General features: G+C 43.7%; 1 protein-coding gene across 1 annotated transcript in view; it reads left to right on the top strand.

The window, feature by feature from the left end:
* SIK2 (salt inducible kinase 2) overlaps window positions 1-22792 on the top strand; it is a 313110-nt gene that overhangs the window by 275584 nt on the left and 14734 nt on the right. The window contains exons 11-14 of the mRNA XM_086954303.1: window positions 4577-4864; window positions 8950-9113; window positions 10630-10743; window positions 12003-12094. Coding sequence (XP_086810429.1) covers window positions 4577-4864; window positions 8950-9113; window positions 10630-10743; window positions 12003-12094 — 658 coding nt within the window. The remainder of the gene's footprint in view (window positions 1-4576; window positions 4865-8949; window positions 9114-10629; window positions 10744-12002; window positions 12095-22792) is intronic.

Here is a 22792-nt window from a genome sequence, read left to right as displayed (position 1 = left end):
GTCCGTAGGGTTAAAAAGACAGGGGAATGTTTCAGCCGTGAGGAGGGTCACATGCTTATGTCCTATTAATCTGAATAATTTCAGAGCAATCCTCTGTGCATGAATTTGAGAGACATTTAGAGGCGGCTCAAAGATCCATTTTCAGAGTACCTCATTGTGGTTATTCGAATTGTGATTTAAATAAGCGCTACAACACGCAAAAAGTGATCACACCATGGTTTGGATTTTTAAAAAGAAGTTTTTATTTTTGCAGTTTGATATGTTCACTCTGCCTTTTGCTTTTCAACTTTTTTTTATCCGACTGTTTTGTGTTCCACATTTTCACATGTAACTCTAGTATAATATCCAGAACAGCATCCCTGTACCCATAAGGACAGCCCAACCCTGTTTCAGTTCAGTGAGGGTTAAAGACACACATCTTTAAGGAACGCTGTAACAGTGCACAATCCAGCTACTTCTCAAATTTCCTGTTATTGTGTTCTTGCCTTTGACCCTCTACATCGTTGTGATGCCTTTGACTAGGTTCACGCTATACAGATACCAACATGTAACACAGGAGCATTAAGAATGACTTTTCAAGGATATTTATGTGATTTTCACCATATTTAAATGTGTCCCTGCTCAGCTTTAGGATTTTCACAACTACCATTGTACATGAATTCCGGAAGATATCTGCCCTGTCACTTTTGCAGAAAATACTTTTTTGGGACCCAGTCACTAGTGTCCGAGTTTTTAATTTTGACTTTAAATGGAGATTACACAGGGGTTGTTTAAAAGACTTCCACTCGGACATTTGACGTAAGAACAAAAATATAAATAATCAAATGGCGCGCAGTTTAAGCCACAATTTAAACAAGGAGACACTTAGAGATGTAAACACATAAAACACACGGGGACGGGGAGTGAGGACGGATAAAAGGAACACATTCTAAGCCCCAGTGGTAAGAGACACATGGCAATGGGGGCGGAGATGAAGATAGGGTTCGGATCCTGGTTTTAGTATTAAGCAAAAAAAAAAAAAACGTGCGATTCTGGGAACATCACTGTTACTCCATATGCATCAGCTAATTGCAGGCGTATAACCCATCAGTGTGCTCTTAAAATACACATTCACAGCCTTCCATCACGTTCTAGTTTCCTTATCCTTCCACAAAGATTTGAGCTACATATGTTAAGCAGAATTAATTAATTGGGTTAACTTTTTCTCTTTCGCCTTCCTTTAAATATTCCGTTATGCTCCCTCCTGCTGCCCTGTCATATTTCTTTTTTAAACACATGCAATGCTAGTGTCAACGTTAAAAATATATATATATATCCTTGAATCACACACATTTTTATTCTAACCTATAACTGCTCCCAAACAGGTTTGCCTTCTTACCCATACATTATCACTTTATCAGTACCTTCACTGACTGCATATACCATATCCAAAAAATTCATAGACCCTTTTGAAACAGGTGACCAAGGTGCTATAGCGTGCCTGTGATGTCACTACTGTGTCAAACCAATCTCTGTACAAGTGTATTCAGTCCTGTATACAGTCATGGAAGTACGTCAAAAACCGATTCCCTTTGGGATTCCTCAAAAGCATACCACACTGTTTACACACCACATTCAAGCAATCAGACAATCACCCAAAAATATAGTAGAAGTCAAAAAATAATATAAAAATGTTTATCTGATAGATCTATTCAATTGTGTTAGAAAGATTTTAAAACATACACATTGCATGATATTTCAGGTGTCAACCAACACCTAGCATTGGGTTATTTCATACAATGCACCCTGTAGTCATGGAAGGCCACATGGTGTCTTTTGAAGAGCTTCCTGTTCTGAGCGGTGCGGTGTGGTGAAGTCCATGCTTGGTGGCTAGACTCCATATCCCCTGTTACTTGCCTGTGGCCTGAAGTGGAAATGAAAGGGGGCCAAATAGTGGCAGATACCCTCCCCGTGCCGCGTGGGGTAGTGGTGTCATTCCTTGTGACGGATTTGTGCTTGAGGAAAGAGGATTAAATTGCTCTCAAATTGTTGGCTGATGTAAGCGAGGGAGAAAATCTTTACAGGTCTTATAAGAGAGACTGAAGTAGGAAATGAATCATTTCAGTTTTGGACTACTCACTCAGAAAAAATAGTTTTTGTTAGAAAGGCGGTTCTAAGTTGTGAATGATGTGGATCTACTGGGACCCAGGTACCCCATTGTAGTACTTGACTCTTTCAGGTTAGTGAGGCAGCGCAGCGAAAGGTATACTCAGAGGAGATGGTGAGTGAGGACGGATAAAAGGAACACATTCTAAGCCCCAGTGGTAAGAGACACATGGCAATGGGGGCGGAGATGAAGATAGGGTTCGGATCCTGGTTTTAGTATTAAGCAAAAAAGAAAAACGTGCGATTCTGGGAACATCACTGTTACTCCATATGCATCAGCTAATTGCAGGCGTATAACCCATCAGTGTGCTCTTTGTGTTTTTGAGGCTAGTGCTCCAGTGCACAGGCACACAATAAACAACACCCAATAGATTACTGGCCAATCAGTGCTTTTTCTTCCAAAAGGTTAAGTACTTTACTAAGCACACATTATTCAATACTACATTTCAATTTACAATCGTCTTCATGCTGACAGGTTAAAATACCTATGTGACACCCTCCTAACAAGTCACTGGGAGAGTTTGGGTTTGCACCTGGTTGCATGCTCCATCAACCAGTAGTGGATTTTTAACACCTCCTGTCCTCTAAAATTGTATATATCTGTAGGAGCGTGCTCTTTTTGCACTCCCTCCTTCCACAAGACCTAAATGCTATCTGGGTACCTTGCCCCTTTCCTGGACCAGGGTCTTTCTCAGCAGCACCCGCAGGGCCCAAAAGGCAGAGTGCCCTCCATACCTGCACTCCCCAGACCGTGTGGCTTCCTAGGCCCTTGCAAAGCACCTGTGTGTCAGTAACAGCCAGGGGCCTCCTCCTTTTGGAGAACACACCTGTTTTACTAGTATACAAAAGAGCAGAGTAACTCTCTATGGTCCCCCCACATCCCACCTACGCAGGTCCATGCCTCTACTGTCCCTCATAGAATGTAGGGGAAGGGAAGCACCACTGGCCCTGGATGAACAAATCAAAGTCCCTTGGTGCCAGATGAAGCCCAAAAGTCCTAGAGCCCTTCTCAGCAGGAGTGAGACTTCTTCTAGCTGGGCATTCCTCTGGCATCCCTTCCCCAGGCCCAGATGCTTCTCAACAGTCTCTTCCTCGTGCAGGGATTTTTTTAAGTGACAGTAGAACATTCTAGAAGGAATGCACCCCTGTCAAATCCTAGGGTGCCATATCAACCCCCAATCCTTCTACACTGCATGTTGGGAGTTTTCAAGACGGCGCTGGCAAATGATCTCTTTAAGGACCTTCCCTGAGAGCCTAAGCCCTGCCCCTAATTGCTACAGCTGCCCGGTCCTTTCCCTCCAATGCTTCAAAGGGCAGCCCCTTCAGTGGCTGGCTTAAATAGTCTTGGCTACCGGACATTCCTTCTGAGGGGTTGAGTCTTCCCAGGCCAACTGCAGTGTGAGAAGTTATTAGTGCAGGCGGGTTTGTCCCCACCCTCTCCCTTCCCAGGAGCAAGCCTAACTGATGGCTAATTATCCTATTGTGCAGCCTTTGATCCTCCAGCAGGCCAGCAGAGTAATTAACTTTTCCCAACAGGGGGATTCATAGGCCCATATCTCATTAGGCGCTAAACCAGAGAAAAATGATAAATCTTGAGGTTGCACAAGGAGTGCAGATGTGTGAAAATTAATGTCCGATCTGCATTCAGCATCCTGGTTTACCGTAATAATGGTGCGTCAGCTGAGTCTTCAGGCCCAACTATGGCGAAATTGTAGTTTGGTGCTGATTTCACTCAGAATGTATCATTTGGTAAAGCACTCCAGTTGTACATAGTCACACTAATAGTTCTGATTAATGTCCAGATCTGGTATGTTGGACAGTGAGCAGGGCCCCACAGGCTTTTCCAGTCTGCATATTGTTCCAATTCATGCCTCCTCATTCCTCTAGCGCTGTATCTAGCTCAGTCCACGCTCTTTTTCACTTCTTTGTACCTTTGGCTGCAGGTGGGATTTCATGTGCCACACATTTGTTTGAAACATTAAGTAAAGGTTTCTGCAAACTTTTTTTTCCAACTATGCTGGGAATTCCAGAAGCAGCAGCCTTTAAATTAACTTTACTGAAATGACCGATAAGATGCTGGTTGCTGTTTTCATTAACCCCAAAAATTGAGATTGAAGAGTGGGCTTCAGGCACGTTGTTGGTGAAAAGACTGCCTTAAAATATCATTTGTCTCCTTGCCTAGTTTCCCTTACTTTTTTGGTGATACTAGAGGTCTGCAGCCCCTTTAGTAAAAAAAAAAATCATACCATGAAGCAATGCCCTTTAAATCCCCTCAAACAAAATTTGGCGATCTCACAGATTTAAAAAAACGCAACTCGTTATATGAAATTATTGCACACAGTACTATATTTTTTTGTTTAAATCAGCGGGTTAATTTACTTCCATAAATTACAGCAGTCTTAACAAAATCCTTTCCCTTTTACTTCACAAGGAAAACACTTGGGCATAGCCAACAACCCATCATTGGGAAGCGTGGACTCAGAGTATGATATGGGCTCCATACAAAATGACCTCAACTTCCTCGAAGAGGTTCCGGCAATGAAGGAGGTGGTGCTTGTGAACCAGCCAGTGGCCCGCATGACTCCGCCCTTCCTGGGTATGCGACCCGTCAACCCTGCTGCAATGCAGGTGTTAACATCTCAAAAACGTGAAGCACACAACAGATCTCCGGTTAGCTTCCGAGAGGGGAGAAGAGCATCAGATACTTCTTTAACACAAGGTAAGAGATAAGATTCAATGTAGAAAGCATATAAAATCATCTTAACATTAAAAAATGCATGAAATGTTCTTTCCCTGCTCTAGAATGCGCACAGTAGCAGTTTCCAAGGTTTTAGATCAGTATAGAATATGAACTGAAGCATATTTTCAACATTCAGATAATTCCAGAATATCTGCAAGAAATTAATTTTTCTTCTAGTTTCCTAAAATGGGGAAGCAGTTTCTCACACTACTAGATCAGTCTAGCATATGCACCTAACTGTCTCTGATATATTCGATCACTCTACAATATATAAGTCTGGTCAGTGTTGTAAACTGCGCACTAGAGTGTCTTCTCACCCTTTCAGTTCATCCTAGAACACATACAAAAGCATTTTCTTGACTATCAGAATAATTCTAGAATGCTTGAAAATACTTTTTTCGTTCTAGGTCATGGCTTTCTCTCACATCTGTATGATTCTAGAATGTAGAGGTGTGGTTATAGGCAAGAAGCAAAAAATGTATGACTAGCACACTTATACGCGAACTGTTTCATATTACTGAATAAAGCTAATCTATCGATGTTTTTGTATGAAATTTCAGGTGTTTTTTTTAAGTAGATACTTCAATGTGTTATAGTTTATTTTTGGGTGCCAATACTTTTAGTTTACCTTCAGGTGAATATTTTTAATGGTTTAGAAAGTATAATATTTTATAGCCAAATCACAGTACAAACTTGTCGACAAATGCTTGATTGTGAGATTTTGACACTAGTGCTCACAAGTAGAAAAGGTGTTAGTATTCAGCCTAATGGATGGGGATAGGGCTTGAGGGGCTTTGTTGAAGATCTTGGTTGGAATATCTGGAAGCATACTTAAATCCTTCTAAACGTATTTAGTTCATTTTTGTTTTTATAGCGCCGGCATTATCCAATCGGATGTTGGAGCACTTTAGTGAGAAGTTAGGATGGCAGTCTTACACCAGCCCAGCACGTTTGGTCAGCGTGAACTGTGATTGGCTGTTCATCAAAATATACCTAGACTTATGTTCTCTTGTAAAGTGGCAGAGGGCCATTTTCTCCAAGTAACCCAGGACTCTTTGGAAGGCCTGGTACTAGTTATTTCGAAATTTCTCCTCTAGGAAGGGTGTACAAAATTATAATTTCTCGAAGATGTACTGTGGATGAAGTTTAGGGCATAAAAAATATTGGATGCAACATTTTTCAATTCAAATATATTTATTGATCGTAAAAGAAGTGGATCTTGCTGTTTTTCCATCCTTCAAAACATTTTGACCATGACTTTTGACATTGGATATTTTTTTCAATGTCAGCAATTGCATAAAGTTGTCGAAGTTAAAAAAAATATCTCTATGAAATTGGCAGAATCCAACTTCTTAAACACTGCAACTTATACGCCACAGGGTGCTGATTGAGCATTTGAGGGTGTACTTTGTATGTGCTTCTTTTTTAATACAAGGGCACATACTGGCCTCCTGAGTTTATACACTTTGTAATTAACATTTTCGGAGGATCCATTATAAATTGCATTTTTGTAGTCTAGGTATGTTAAGTTTGCTGGATCCAGTCACTCCACCCGAAAGATAGTTTATAAACAACATTTTTTCTCTAGTCCTCATGTAGTCCTCGTGGTCACTGCTAGTGTTATAATAATCCGCTTCTGGCAACTAGAGTAGCAAATGCTAAATTTTTAAAGGCTCTATACATTTGAATCTGAATCTAAATACTGCATTCAATATGGTCGCGTGCCGGGATGGAAATAGATAGTGGTATCGTGTGCAACTCATGTGTACCCATTTTAGTATCCTTTCTGTTTAAATACGTATTTAGTTAGACGATTTCTTTTGACCTCTGCACACTACAACCTGTTAAGAATGGTAAACTAATGTCCAATCAAGCCATGCCCTTATTTAGGAAACCTAAGCTCCTTTTAAACAGACCCCATATGTCCAGTTGTACTTTAATTCCATGCACTATGGTAGCTGTCTTGGTGTGCTTCCTATAAACCATTTGGATCGACGTTTCCTGTTCATAGTGACTGAGAATAGAAAAGCCGGGACTGGAAACATGTAGGTAGATTCATCAAGCCGAAATCGGCTCGCAAAGAGCCAGATTCTGAAAATCTGGCCCTTAACGAGCGCTATTTTTGCATTTGGGATTCATCATCCCAAATGCAACAATCGCAAATCTAGAAATCGCTAAATTGCGATTAATTGCATTTAAGGAATCTCAATTTGAGATTCCTTAAATGCAATTCATGAACCATTTAAAAATTGCGGGGGCATGTGTGTGCGCAACATATGTGCACACATCAATTTCAGGAGTGCAACAGGGTGTCCTTTGGACACCCCTGCACCCTTGAAATCGCAATCTCAATTTGCGAATCGCTAATTGTGATTAGCAAATTGAGAATGTCTTCCCATTCATTCCTATGGGCCTCAAGGCCCATAGGAATGAATGGGGAGATATTCCTGAATTGCGACTCGCAATTTGCGAGTTGCAATTAAGGAATTATTAGAAATCGCTATTTTTGAAGTGATTTCTTGATGAATAGCATTTTGCTATTCCTTAATAGCGAATCGGTATTTTTCGCTATTAAGGAATCGCAAAATGTGTTCTTGATGAATCTGGGGGATGGTTTCCTGATGATATCGATCGGAGTGGCAAATATATCTGTGTCTGGTGTTTGTTGCATTGATCAGTGCTGATCAATGAGATGTGGAGGAGCCAGGAGACGGAAACTCAAATACTATTACTAACAACTGCACTGTATACCGTCACCTGCTGAGGTGAAACGTGGCAAGTGGTGGTGTGTGCAACTCATTTAAGTGTCCTGTCTTTTATGTATAGAGCCGATGTTCCTTTCCCAAAGACCTATACATGCTGCAGATCTGACAGATAGATCCAGATTACTGGTAAATCAGTGGCAAGAGAGGTAGTCAATGTAATGTGCACTTAAGTCAAATCTCCTTGTATCAATTGTACTATCATGCCGCCCTTGCCTCATCTCTGCGTATGAGCCTCTTATGATACTTTCTTTCTCTCAGCTGCATGAACGCTGTTTGATTCAGGTGATTGTGTGACACAGTATCACGTCATATTTACATGTATGACTAAAGGATAAATGAAAGCAATATTTCAATCAGAGTTAATGCATCAAGAAGTCAAGAAGTGCAGAGATTCAGTTGCTTTAGTTGAAACCTCAACACCGATGCAAACAACCCATTGCAGGTGAACTGAACATTTACGTATAAAAGCAAAGATATACAGGGAAGGCTGTCAGTTGGCCAAAGGCAAACTGTAAGAGACCATAACATGGAGAGTCAAAAAAGGAGACAGATCTTCTTAAGGCATTGAGGCCAGTCTTCATCGCTATGGAGAGTCTGTTAGAGGGATATGCTGCTTCACTAACCTCTTTCCTCTATTGCTGATTAAATACAGGGCTAGGCTGAAGGACTGAAAAACAGCAGCCTTATCACCAGATTGTTGTGGGTGCAGTAGAAGAGAGCAGACCTCAAGTGGAGGTGTGGTCTGTGAACGAGAAGTCAAGAGACAAAGTTTGGTGCTAGAGTAGTCGAAGCTACCTTAAGAAGTTCATCCCAGTAATATTAACAGATAAACAAGAACTTAAGTCTACCAAGGATTGGGGACAGTGCTTGGTAAAATAATTCCTGAAGGCCTCTTGTGCATAGATGTATAGTTTTGCTGGAGCAAAGGCAGACCTTAATTCCAAGGTGTAATTAACAGTCGTAAAGAGAGCATGATTTTTGGTGGATCCAGCTATTGTCGAGGACCAATGAGGAAATCAGTTCTATGTTTGTTTAGGGGGAGATGCAGATGGATGCTTATTGCAGCAGTGCTGGTTGATGACGTTCTATTTTTCACAATTATACTGTCATCCAAGGAGGGAAAGGGTGATATGTTGTGTGTTAGGTCGTTTGTGGGATTAATGCACTTTTTGCAAGGTCAGCAAATTACATGTTTGTTAAAGCAAGGGACGTAGACTTATTGTTTAACCTCCACTGCTTTGAACTTGCTAAAGTGCAATTGTTAACATTTACAATCTACAATCTTTGGATCTTGATTAGGAATTGTGGCATTTCGTCAGCACCTTCAGAATCTGGCAAGAACCAAAGGCATTCTGGAGCTCAACAAGGTCCAAATGATGTACGAGCACATCGGCTCTGATGAAGATCCCAACCTGGCATCTACATCGCCCCATCTTCAAGACCTTATTAATGACCACCCTCAGGTACATTGCATTACACACTGGGGGAATCCAAATATTTAGTCCAGAACTGAAATGGTGGAAAGAATATAATAATCTCTTTAACAATGTCTCACTTATTTTGTAAAATCCCTATTTCTTTCATCAATTTTTGAGGAAAAAATATTTTTGGTGCATTATGGTCTCTCGTTAAAGAGGTTTTTCTTTCTTCTTTAAATGAATGCTGGTCACTGCCCCAGGTACATGATTTAGTCGAATGTAGACCCAGCTTTTCAGCTGTTGAAGGGTTCTCTTTGAAAATATTTCTGGTTGGTTGTTTTGTAGGCAGCGTAGTAGACCTGGAATTGACAGTATAAGGATCTTCTTATGAATTCCAGCTGCAATCTAAAAAAACAGATGCAAAATAGACTAATATTTTTCCTCTCACGGTCATAGAGAGTTTTTCTTCATCTCCATCACCTTTTGTTTTTGCTGCTGTTTACAAAATCCTTTTTTGAAGGATAGTCGATGAGTGCATTTTGCCTCACTTTAGATTTGGTGAAATACAGCTACCCACGCTTGCAGAGGAAGACGCATCACCTTACAGCTAGGGACGTTGCGGATAGGCGTCTGACAGATGGCGACTCACAAAATGATTCCTTTCCTGGTACTTTATAATCACAAGGATGGGACCGCTACATTTTTCTCCATGCACTATGTAACTCATTAAAGGAATCTGGATAAAGGTTTTATGTTTGCATTGTGAACTAGACTTAAGTACTTCCTTATTTATAGCATAGATCAATAAGCCAAAAGCGACCTCTAGCATTCATCAAGGAAAGTTAATTCCTGCAATGCTGAACAACTCTCCCAATACTTTACAACAACACTGTGAAAATGGCTAAGGCTAGGATCTCAAATAACTCTGGTTTACTCCAAGCAACACAATGTACTCGTTTTGTCATCCATCCCCCTCAACCGTATTTTTGCTCCTTTCATCTTTCGTCGGAAGAAAAAATTGCACTGCTGGCCCAAAAAATGAAGTCCCCATAGCTTCCTGTGAAGTCTAATCCAGCGCAATCCACGAGGAAAGTTGTCCCAACCCTTGTAGAAGTCATCACAAGCATAATTAAAAATTCCATTTTAAGTGGTTCAGTTTGTGACTTATTAAAACACAAAATCAACACCCCTCCCTAAATAACTTATGCCAAGCCTACGTGTGGTGTCCAAACCCATCTACTGTTACCTAGCAAGGTCTTGGGGGGTGGGGGGCCGGGGGGGAGGAGAGCCTCCAAAGACATGCAAGAATGGTGTGTTGCAAAATGAAAATATCGCCAACAAGGGCTATGTAGTAATTCATTATTGTAGACATAAAGGGTTGTCAATAACTGGGCTCTTCTTTAGCTTGACTAGATTTGAATAGACTATTATCTGACCATAGACCAGGTTCCAGAGAACAATTAAAATACAAAGTTAAAATAAACCTCCCTCGCAAAGTTTGAGTTTCACACCAGTTACGAACCTTATTGCGCACCCTTTATTTTGGTTCTTCTGTTTGTAGGATGATTTTGCTCAACAGATGAAGAATGTGACCGCCTTCCCCAACGGAGTTCATCCTGAATTGCTGTCCAGGCGTCAAAGCCTGGAAACACATTATTTGCAGCACAGATTGCAGGTATGTTGACCTGAAACATGTGAATCAAGTACAGAGCAGTAATGTCCCTCTGGGTTAGTGGGAGGTTCTCTAAGAAACAAAAGTCTCTGAAATTTTGGGATAAGCAAACTTTTCATTAAATTTTTAAATCACTTTTCATACTGGTGTTAGCCTGTGTATAAATGTAAGTGTTTTGACCGATGGATCACAAGAAAACCAAAGGTTTGGCATAGAACCACATAGTCTGGTATGATGTGGGCAAGCCATAACTAGATCAAAATAATGGTAGATATTCACCAAGTGCTGAATGATTTAAAGGCGGAGTGAGTCCTCTGGTGATTCATACATTTGTTGTTCATTTAAGCAGTCTTACCAGTTTTGAAAGGATGTTTCCTCAGCAATGACAAATGCACCCTTAAATGGAAACTGGGCATAGCCAAGACAAGACTGAAAAGCGACACCTCACTCCTAGAGTGGAAACAGGGACTACTTCCATAGTGTAACAATGGACAGACTTGTCACCTCCCATGGTCTAATCGGGGGGCCATTCCACCGCGTGACTGTGTAATTAGAAACAAGCGCTTCAACCTATTCCCACAGCATTATCAAAGACTCGCATCCTATGTGTACACTGAGAAACACTCATTCCTACAGTGTCCTCAGAAAAAACATCTACTCACTCCCTCAGTCTACTTGGGGACTATGCCAACTACGTCCAGTGTGTGATTGGGCATCCACTGGAACTCTGGAACAAACCTACTAACTCCTATAGAGTACACCAGATCAGACCCACTCACATACTGTCACAGTATAATCAGGGATACACAGGCTGCTTCCCCCGGTGTACACTGGCACACACTTCCACGGTTCACTCAGAACAAACCCACTCCATCCCACAGTGCACACTGAAGACACTTAATAAGTCCATCAGGTGCACTAGGGCAAACCTCTCACATCCCATATGTCGCAGGAGGAGACCCACTTACTCCCAGGGAATACTCCTTCTTAGTTCTACTCAGTTCCGCCATGTACTCATTATCAAACCCATGTGTATTCTGAAAGAAACACTTTCCAAAAGTAGTAAGACATTCTTTAAAAAGGACACACACTGTGATAGTGGTAACCACATAACCTCGTCTCTGTTCATTCCAGCACATTTGCGACGCACGTTTCACAGCCCTGGTGGTGTGCAGACACTTAGGCTGCTAGAGATGTCAAAAGCATTTGCCTTCATAGTTTGATGCCGTCTGTCATCCCTTGTATTTTTGTGACTGTTGCAGAAAGTCAGCTTGCTTGCAAATGCCCAGAACAGTTGCCAGTTGTACTGTAAAGAAGTGCCCAGAAGCCTAGAGCAGCAGTTACAGGAGCACAGGTAAGAAGACTGTTGAAAGTTTATACTTACGTGCGTTAAGTAAGGGGACACTGTTAGGGATTACGTTAGGCATTGGTTATTGTTGGTTGTTGCGATTAGTCTTGTTTGCTGCAGGAAGCTCTTGCAAGCATTTACTTCAGTTTCTTTGTTGTAGATTAAATTAATATGAGTTAGGTGTGATCCTTAGTTGGGGGCTGGAGGGATGTGAGTTCATGCTGCTGGTTGGTGGGATTAATAGATGAACAAGAGGAGATAAGGTATTTTTAGGTTCCAGTTGTATCACATTCAAAGAAAGATAGACTGTGCTCCGTGAAATGAGGTGTGAGCAATTTGCAGACATACAGTAATAGAGATTAAGGAAAATATGCCCGTCGCTTAGAGTAGGCTGTGCTCAGGGGGACAGGGGCATGCAGAAGATGGGAATTAAGGAGACCTTAATTTGAAAGAAAAAAGAGTGCCCACAATTGGAAATTTTAATTCAAGGTAAAAATGTCATGCATATAGAGGAGTCTTTTTTCATGCAATCTAAGGATGTGAATCTGTACAAATAAACATTGTTTGCATATGAGAAAGGACTACATTGGGTAATTTTGATACAGTAGCACTGGTCAAACAGCAAGGACAGCTGATCAGCTTAGGGGTTGGATGTATAATATAATGGCTGTATGCACATATAAGGAAATATCGAGCGCTTTAGACGTGATTCAAAGAAAGCAGTACCCTCATGATCATAACCACATGATAGACTATACAGGGTATATAATGCAAATATCAATAGGGTGATTGTTCAAATACTGGAGCTGATGTCTTTTGATGCTCCCCATTAAAGTTTGACTCTCAGTATTTTAAAAGCAAAGTTGGGTCGATTTTGGATGCCCCAGGTTTAGCAAAGCACAAGGAGTGAGGATAACCTCCCTGAACTTTTTGCAACAGACTCTTCCACATCTGAACCTTTGCTGCTTTTCACTGAGGCTCTGACTAAGGCTGTCGTGGTGGCCTCTGCCAAGCCATGCCCAGCACCACAAGTGAGCTGTCCAATAACTCAACACCATTGGCCAGTTTCTTGGCATCCGGCCTTCTCGATGCAGCTTCCGACACCAAACAGACTGGTTTTAAAGGTGTCCGCAATTAACGTGAACCCAAATGCCTTTTCAACCACTCCTTGAAGTAATTCAGGGTTCTCAAGGCCTACACGCTCCAAAGATAACCCATTCACACTCAAGAACTGTTGGCACGGAAGCTGTAAAAGGCAAATAACAAGTTTATTAAGACCCCATGGGGTGGTGGTACACTCAAACAGCACCCTTCGGTAATGCTAGAGGTATCACACCGAACACCGGTGTGACCCCGTTTATATACAGTTTTGGGGCAATAAAAGATAGGCGGCACAAGTTTAAGACACATTTAAGGACATATATGGTCATGTTTTGGAATACTGCCAGCTCATTGGAGGGGGCACAACTCCGCTGGTCAGTTTGATGCACATTCCAGGAGGATTACGGGTCAGTGGGAACTGCGCATGTGCGGTTTGACCAGTACTAAAAATAGCCTGTTGCTGGGCAGAAAAGGAGTGGTCAGCGGAACGGACAACGGACTAAAGGGCACGTCGGCCACGAGGCCGCTCATGGTCTAAGATGGCCGCTGAAACATAGAAAATGGCGTTTTCATATATAGCTAAGTTAAGGAGGACAATGTGTAGGTTCAGCTAATCGCTAATGCGAACGGGCCAATTACGACAGACGACCCTTTTAGCGTTTAGCTGAATCTACCTCATAATGAACATAGTCAGGATGTTCGTCCTCGATGTCAATTAACATAATTTGTGTCACCTCTTTGTGTAGCATCATTTTGTCGTGGGCAAGAGCTTGCCTCGATGGTAAGCAAGCTGATAAACACATTGAACATAAGGCGGGGCCACATTGAATACATAAGCATATAAAAAACATTGCTCCCACAAGTATACAGAGAATTGTCAACAGTTTCCATCCCCAAATTGCAATCATGGACCAAAACCATCCTGAAAGTGTCCAAGTCCCATTTTCCGGGTGTATCTCAGCAGCTATCTTATGCAGCTTGGAAATAGCATCATACACGGATGGGGAATTGTCCGGGACGTATACGCAACAGCTACTTCCAATAATTCTACATGCCCCCCCGCGATCAGCCAAAACAACGTCCAACACCATCCTGTTTTGGAGGGTGACAATTCTGGAAATCTGTAGTTCCTCAGTAATATTCCCCAGGGCAACGGCAGTGTCATTCGCAACAGCCTCGACAACACGTGTCAGTCGTCTGATTTTCCGGCTGTTCAATGCAGCCCCCACAAAGGAGAATAGTCCCAGATTAAAATCCACATATTGTTGTAATGCAGTGTCCGTTTGATCAATGTCCTCTAGGGCAACAGTTCGTTTAACCCTGTTCAAAACGAAATCGTGATATAACGTGTAATCGTTGTGGTACATTGGAGGGGCAATGAATACAGGAGGTAGCACAAACGATACATAGCACGTGCCCAACCACCCCACTGGGAGCTGATGGTACCCCTTCGTTCCACAGATAAAGTATGTGTTTCGAGATGCAACAAATGAAATGCCATTCGGGCCATCAAACGTGAGAGTAATGCTACATTCACTCTTCCCCACTGCAATCGTGCCCTTGTTTCTAATACATAAATCGGCTTTGGTAGCATTAACATTTATGACATGAGCACTAGATACATTCACATTTCGTTGATTGCTGTATACACGTGGGGCAGATACATTGTCAGGCCTGTACTCTTCCCATTCGAAACGTGTGCCCTCAGCCCGGGGAAACCCATCCTTATCATGGAAACATATTTTATTCAAGCGAAAAAGCACCCCCCCTTTAGTTGGCCACCTCAGAGTAAAAAGGAGGGTGTACCAGGCATTGCATGACCCATTGTGTGAAAACGGGAGTGGAATAAGTGGGGTGCCCCCTCTTTTCTGGTGCCCAGGCAACATTCCACACACCCAACAATTAGAAGTATTGGTCATATTATGCGTGTGGTGAAGAATCTGAATGAAGCTGTTATTCAAATATGTTTGGCGATGGCGCTCTTCATGGAATGGCAATGTAAAATGAAAATGTTCAGACGGTGCCGGGGTAGTCGGCAGCAAATGTTCACGTACAGGCACCACAAGTTCGACTACCCAGGCTATAACAGCTATCACCACAATAGTCAAGACAAAGAGAAAGGCACCCAATATTTTCTTATCACGAGATGCCGTTAATGCCATAGTTCAAGAAAGTTAGTGCAAAGTCACAAGTGGCATAAATTGTTCACAAATTGTCCCAGATACACGTACGTGTATACCTAACAAAAAAGAAAAATGCGGTGCTGAACTCCGAGGTAGCCGTTGTTTTCTTCTCCGGGCCAAGACGGGTGTCGCTACTCTGGCAGAACTGATCCCCCCCCCTTGGAATTCCCGGTTTCCGTTTCACAAACCTGGAGCGGTAACCAACCAGTCATTTAAAAAGGACACAAAAATCTTCTTATCGTGGGCGTAAGTTGTAGCGCTCTTTCCCAGTCGTAGTTTGGTCCGGGAAGGCTCCCTCCACTTCGGCCGACGTCACAGCTGGGCTCTTTTCTTTCTCCAAAATCTCCTTGTAATCAGTCAACACAGCAGGAGTCACCAGATCCGGAGAGACACGGCGACAATGTGTCGAATGCACCCACCGCTTCCTGTTTGTCACTCGTACTGCGGTGCGGGTCGCCAGGAGGACCTGCTCAGGACCCTTCCACCTGGGCTCCAAACTGCTTGCTCTCTCAAACGAGCGGACCATCACATGATCACCAGGACGAAGATCATGGCCTTCTCCAGTAGAGTTGTCAGGGAGCGCTTCTCGAACCTGTTGATGAATAGAGAGCAAATCATTTGTTAATCGTGCCAAATAATCATTCATCATAACACAAGGCACATCATGTATTAATCGCGGCTTGGGCACCCCCCAAATATTCATAGGGCGGCCAAACACCACCTCATAGGGCGTAAGGCCGGTTCGTGAGTGGGGTACTGATCTAAGAGATAGTAGTGCTAGCGGCAACGCATCTGGCCACTTCAATGATGTAGACGCCACAATTTTGGCCAGCTTAAGCTTCAACGTGGCATTGTACCGCTCGACCAAACCTGCTGACTGAGGGTGGAATACAGCGTGGAACTTTTGCTGAATCCCTAACCCCTTCAGTACATATTCCACAATCTTTCCAACGAAATGGGGCCCATTATCGCTCCACAAAAATTTGCAAACTCCAAAGCGAGGGAAGAATTCCTTAAGCAACACCTTAGCTGTTGTCAAAGCTGTATTGTCTTTCGTGGGGTAGGCCTCAACCCATTTGCTAAAAGCACACACCACTACTAAGACGTACTTCAGGTTGTTGCATCGCTCAAGCTGGATGTAGTCCATTTGAAGCACTTCAAATGGTGCTGAAGGTGGAACGAAGCCTCCTTTCGGAGTATGGGTCCCCTTTCCAGGATTGTGTTGCAAACACACCAGGCAGGTCTGCACTACTCTCGTTGCCGTATTAGCAATCTCAGGATGTTCCCAAACTCGTGTTAAAAGCCGAGTTATTGCAAGAGCTCCGACATGAGCCAGTCCATGTGTCATCTGGACCATCGCCTGCAAGTAAGCCGCAGGCAATTTCCACTTCTCCATGTCTTTGCTTCTCCAACAACCCTCATCATCTAGTACCCCATCTGCTGCCCAAGCCGCAAGTTCAGATTCTGTGGCTGATTTTTGGATATCCCGTATCTCTGCTCTAGCATCACTCAGCCTGTGATTGTACCACGTACATGGGGGAGCTAGTTCGGGACATAGCCGTTTGCCTTGCTATACTGTCTGCAAAGGCATTTCCTTGACCCACTCTATCCGTAATCTTTTTATGGGCGCTGCACTTTACTATCGCTACTTTCTTAGGGCCAAGCAACGCATTTAGGAGATCACGCACTAGCTCTCCGTGCATAATGTGCTCTCCGTGCGATGTCAGAAACCCACGCTCTCTCCAAAGAAGCCCGAAATCGTGGGCCACTCCAAAAGCATACCGGCTGTCCGTGTATATGTTCACACATAATCCGGCACTCAATTCACAGGCTCTTGTTAAAGCTATCAGCTCTGCTGCCTGAGCTGATTTTTGTGGTATCCTAGCTGTTTCTACCACTGTCTTAAGTGTCGTGATCGCATATGCTGCGGAAGTCGTGCCATCTGGTAGCCTTAGGCACGATCCATCAACCCACAGTTCCCCGTCCACATCTGGAAGTGGCACATCCTGTAAGTCAACACGACCCTTTGTCTGTTCCTCGGTCAGGAAAACACAATCATGATGTTTTTCTTCCTGACCCTCCTCGGCCGGATAGGGCAATAAAGTGGCAGGGTTCAAAGTAGCGCATCTTTTCAATGTAATGTGTGGCGCCAAGAGTGTCAGCTCGTATCCTGTAAGTCGTGCACTCGTAAGGTATTGGGTCTTTGTTTGATTTAACAGGGCATCTACTGCGTGAGGGACTAGCACCAACAATTTGTGTGATAACACTATGCCCTCACTCTGTCGTATGGCTACCGCTGTTGCTGCTACCGCTCGAAAACACCCTGGCAACCCTCGTGCTACAGGATCCAAAATTGCAGAGAAGTATGCACATGGTCTCTGCTTATCTCCGTGTAATTGCACTAACACTGACAACGCACACCCATCATTCTCATGCACGTACAATGTGAAAAGTTTCGTATAGTCTGGTGTACCTAACACGGGTGCGGAACAAAGGGCCTGCCTCAACTGCTCAAAAGCTTTCTGACATTCATCTGTCCACTCAAGAGGCATTGGTGTGGCTTTGGACAGTAATGCTAACAAAGGTTTTATGATATGTGAAAAACCCATGATCCATTGCCTACAAAAGGACGTCAACCCTATAAAGGCACGTACATCTCTCTGCGTGCGGGGGACTGGTGTATCTAAGATTGCTTGAATTCGATCAGATGTTAATGCACGCCCCTCCTTAGACAACAGATGACCGAGGTACGTCACCTGGGGTCTACAATATTGGAGCTTCTTCTTCGAAACCTTGTGATTGTTCTGCGCCAGAAAAGAAAGCAATGCAAGTGTACTCTGTTCACATTGTGCATAGGAATCAGCGGCAAGCAGAAGGTCATCCACATACTGGATGAGCGCTACCCCGGACTGCAATTTAAACGAATCTAGCTGCCTTTTCAAAGCCTGGCTATAGATGCTAGGACTTTCAGTATTTCCTTGGGGAACACGGCAAAATCTATACGATTTATTATTGAGCGTAAAACCAAACAGATATCTGCTATCAGGATGAACAGGAATGGAAAAGAACGCATTCTTTAAATCAATAACACTAAAAGTGGTGGCTGTCGGTGGAACTAAGGTGAGCAAGGTCGTAATATCAGACACCACCGGATATTGGGGAATGACAATTTTGTTGATCTCTCGCAAATCGATAATAAATCGATAGATCTTGCCATCAGTGTCTCTCTTAAGAATCGGTAGAATAGGGCTGTTACAAATATTATAAGGGACCTCCTCCACCACCCCTGCAGAAATCAAATCCTGAACGATATGTGTCAATGCAATTTCACCCTCTTTCGAAATCTTATACTGTGGCACTCGTGGTAGAGGGGCCCCCTCCTTAACAGTAATATGTATCGGTGGAATACGCATCTCTCCCACATCCGTATCTGAGGTCGCCCACAACGTGTGCGGCAGAGAGGCCAAAGCAGGAATGTCTAAAATGGCATAAAATCTGTCAGGGTCAGGGCAATCATCGGGGTCAGGGTAATTGTCATTCAGAATAACCCGCACTCCCTCTGGAGCGCACCGTATTGTCGCTCGAAAATATTTAAGTAAATCAATACCCAGGATATTGTCTGGGGTATGGGGTGATAACAAAAATTGGCCAAAACTGAAATATTTGTCAATGCATAGTGCAAGGGGCTTGGACAATGGGCTGGGGGAGGGTGTGCCATCAAACCCTACACACGTAATCATTTCGCCAGACAGGGGAGCCCTCGGAACCAAGTTTTTCGACAGAGCGCTACGAGTAGCTCCTGTGTCGACTAGAAATTGATCAGTAGAACCCAAAATACCCGCTGTTACATATGGACCTTGCTGATCTACCGGCACTTCAACTGATTCCTTACCCCATCCTACGCAATCCTATGCATGCACATAGTCCTGGTGTTCCACATTCGCTCCTTCCAAAATCTGATATTGATTCCGTCTATCAAACGTATTTCGTTCGTCCTGGCCACAGCCCCTCTCCTCAACCTGTCTACGATCACCTCCGCTACCCCTCGCTCCAGTATAACCTCCTCTCGACCTTCCACTTCCTCGACCACGCTGACTACGCTGTTCACGAAGTACCGGACAATCTTCGGCCCAATGCCCAAACTCCTTACAATAAGCACACTGATCCTCCGCAATGTCCGTACGACCATACGACGCGTTTCCTCCACCCCGTCTACCTCTCTCATTCCCTCTACCCTGTGTTCCCCGAACCTGCGCCAACATCACCTTCGTTTTCAATTCCTTCGCCTTTTTCTCTACACTTTCTTTAGCCTCCACTTCCTGCCGCTCATAATACTGAGCCATAGTCAATAAAGACGCAGGGGTCGCCGTGGCCCAGGAACTTTCACTCAACTTCAATCGCTTTGCAATCTCTGGTAGGAGATTAGCTACATACTTATCTACAAACAAATGCCGACCCGTATCATCTGTTAAAGATTGACCACTGTAATCATGAAAAGCTTCCTCGAACCGTGTAAAGAAATCTGAAACCGTTTCATCGGGTTTCTGCTTGCACGATGTTAACATAGTCCAATCAATCTTTTTGGAGGGAACAAGCGTTTTTAATTTATTCAAGATAGCTGCCGGCAGATCTAGAATCAACTGGCAAGGCTTACAGGCTGGTTCTCTGTCTAAATCTGCGGCATTTATTTCCTTCCACGTCCCCCCCAGTACCGTTTCATCATTATTCTTTCGAATCTGCCTCCACATATCGGGTGGTAATATTAGCCCAAAAAACAAGTCTATATCCACCAGAGTCATCACGCAAGACGATATAGCCCCCTCTACTCCCTCATAAAATGCCGCCGGATTCTTCCGAAGATCAGGTAACGAATTTTTCAATGCCATGACATCTGCTCTATTCCATGGCGTATATACCCAATTATACACAAAATACCCTTTCGCATCCTTTGACAATTTATCATCATCCGTACCTTCCCCCTTTGGTGGAACATACAAAGGCGCGGCTTCACGCATAGGCATAACATGCAACGCAGAACTCTTATCTGAACCACGGAGAGAACACTCCTTAGCCCGCCCATTATTCTCCGATTCGGACTCCTTTTGCCTCCGTTTCCGTTCCTCCCGCAATTGGGTTGTCTCATCCCGCAGCTTGATCAATTGCTTGAACAGGTCGTCAACATCTGAAAGATCAAAATCACCTTTAGCTAAATTCTCACGATGCACCGACAACACTTTAGGCTCTAACGTATCAGAAAGATCACGATATGCATTTACAACTTCATCCGCCAGACTGGACAGAAAATACATTAATTCAAGATCCGACCACCCTTTCTTTTCTGTTAACAACTGCTCCTGGGTAACACAATGCTTATTCACTTTACGAGCCCAACTACGTAAATGAGCGGACCTCTCCGCAGTAAACCTGAGAGCCGATACCCCCTTCTTGCTCAACGAATCCTGTCCATCACCCTCGGAATCTGCAGCCGGAGCCGTTGGCGAAACGTACGGAGGCGGTGACCGATCTAACAAAGAAAAATCATCAATTTCATTATTAAGGACAGGATAAAGTGGTCGGCGAATAGGAAACTGACCAGTCGTTTGCAAATTACGTTCCCGTTCCTCCCTTTCTTTCTTCTCCTGAGCCTCCTTTTCCTCAAGCTGTAAAGCCTTATCCCGAGCAGCCTTGCGCTGCTCTTTGTCCGCCAAGGCAACCTCACGCTTCATTCGCTCACGCGCCGCTTTCTCCCACATTCGCACACAATCAAACATGTTTTGTCTAGACCTGCGTTGAAACATACATTGCTCTACAAATTGTATTTTACTCAAATCATACGACCCGTGTAGAGGCCATTGCAATTCAGAATCGGCCTTGGTGTATTTATGCCATAATTTACTGTACATAATAGGGGGAAGGCCGAATTTTATGTACATGTCCCTATTTGGGGTTCCCTCTGGGGGAGCCGGCTGTGATTCCGCTAACCTAATTGAGGTACCCTCACCAAGACAACACATTCCTCGGAGTGTGCTGAAAACAGGCATGTTCAAAAAGTATCACGAAAGCGTGACACCAGACAAAATGGCACTTTACAGTTCTCCACACGATTGTGCCGCTCAAAGGAAAAAAACAAAGTTAGAGAAACATCTCTACATGCCTGCCTATGTGAAGTGCACTACACATATAAGTTCAAAGATCACAAATTCACAATGTTAGCTAACTCAAATCAAAGATCATAGGACTTTGGCAAGCGTCCGAGGACTACCTTACCGATCACAAAGCACAGATTTTCAGTAAGCGTCCGAAGACTACCTTACCGAACACAAATCGCAGAACTTCAGTAAGCGTCCGAAGACTACCTTACCGAACACAAAGCTTACCCAAATTCCCAAATGTCCAGATTCCAACTGCCAAGGTCTTGTAAGCCAAATCAGCCAAACGGCACTCTCTCGGCGATGCAGACACTTCGGAAACTCAGTCGGAGACCGGCGCCACCTGGAAGGTCAGATCGGAAGGAAAGGAAAAAACACCGTGGCAGCCAAGACTCGGGTCACTCGTGGCAGCGCGCGTCCATGGCGAGTTTCCAAGCCTTCGTCACGACCTCTCCTTCGGGCATCCGAGTCGCCGATGAGTCCCTTCGTGGTCGCCAATTGAAGTAATTCAGGGTTCTCAAGGCCTACACGCTCCAAAGATAACCCATTCACACTCAAGAACTGTTGGCACGGAAGCTGTAAAAGGCAAATAAGTTTATTAAGACCCCATGGGGTGGTGGTACACTCAAACAGCACCCTTCGGTAATGCTAGAGGTATCACACCGAACACCGGTGTGACCCCGTTTATATACAGTTTTGGGGCAATAAAAGATAGGCGGCACAAGTTTAAGACACATTTAAGGACATATATGGTCATGTTTTGGAATACTGCCAGCTCATTGGAGGGGGCACAACTCCGCTGGTCAGTTTGATGCACATTCCAGGAGGATTACGGGTCAGTGGGAACTGCGCATGTGCGGTTTGACCAGTACTAAAAATAGCCTGTTGCTGGGCAGAAAAGGAGTGGTCAGCGGAACGGACAACGGACTAAAGGGCACGTCGGCCACGAGGCCGCTCATGGTCTAAGATGGCCGCTGAAACATAGAAAATGGCGTTTTCATATATAGCTAAGTTAAGGAGGACAATGTGTAGGTTCAGCTAATCGCTAATGCGAACGGGCCAATTACGACAGACTAAATGAATTGATGTCCTTGGCAGGAGGGTTTTCTCCTCTACTATTTGCCCTATTGTTTTTGAATGCTGTGAATGCTGGGAGTCTTTTGGGCCATTACAGACATGCACTGTGGAATATGGCCAGGGAGATCTTTATTGCCCTTTCTTTCATAGAAGGAACATTGATGATCAAATCTGTCGGCCACAGCATGGCTACG

The sequence above is a fragment of the Lissotriton vulgaris genome, chromosome 2_1 (genome assembly GCF_964263255.1).
Source record: "Lissotriton vulgaris chromosome 2_1, aLisVul1.2, whole genome shotgun sequence".
Taxonomy (NCBI): Eukaryota; Metazoa; Chordata; class Amphibia; order Caudata; family Salamandridae; genus Lissotriton; species Lissotriton vulgaris.
This window is presented reverse-complemented; position numbering and strand designations above follow the sequence as displayed.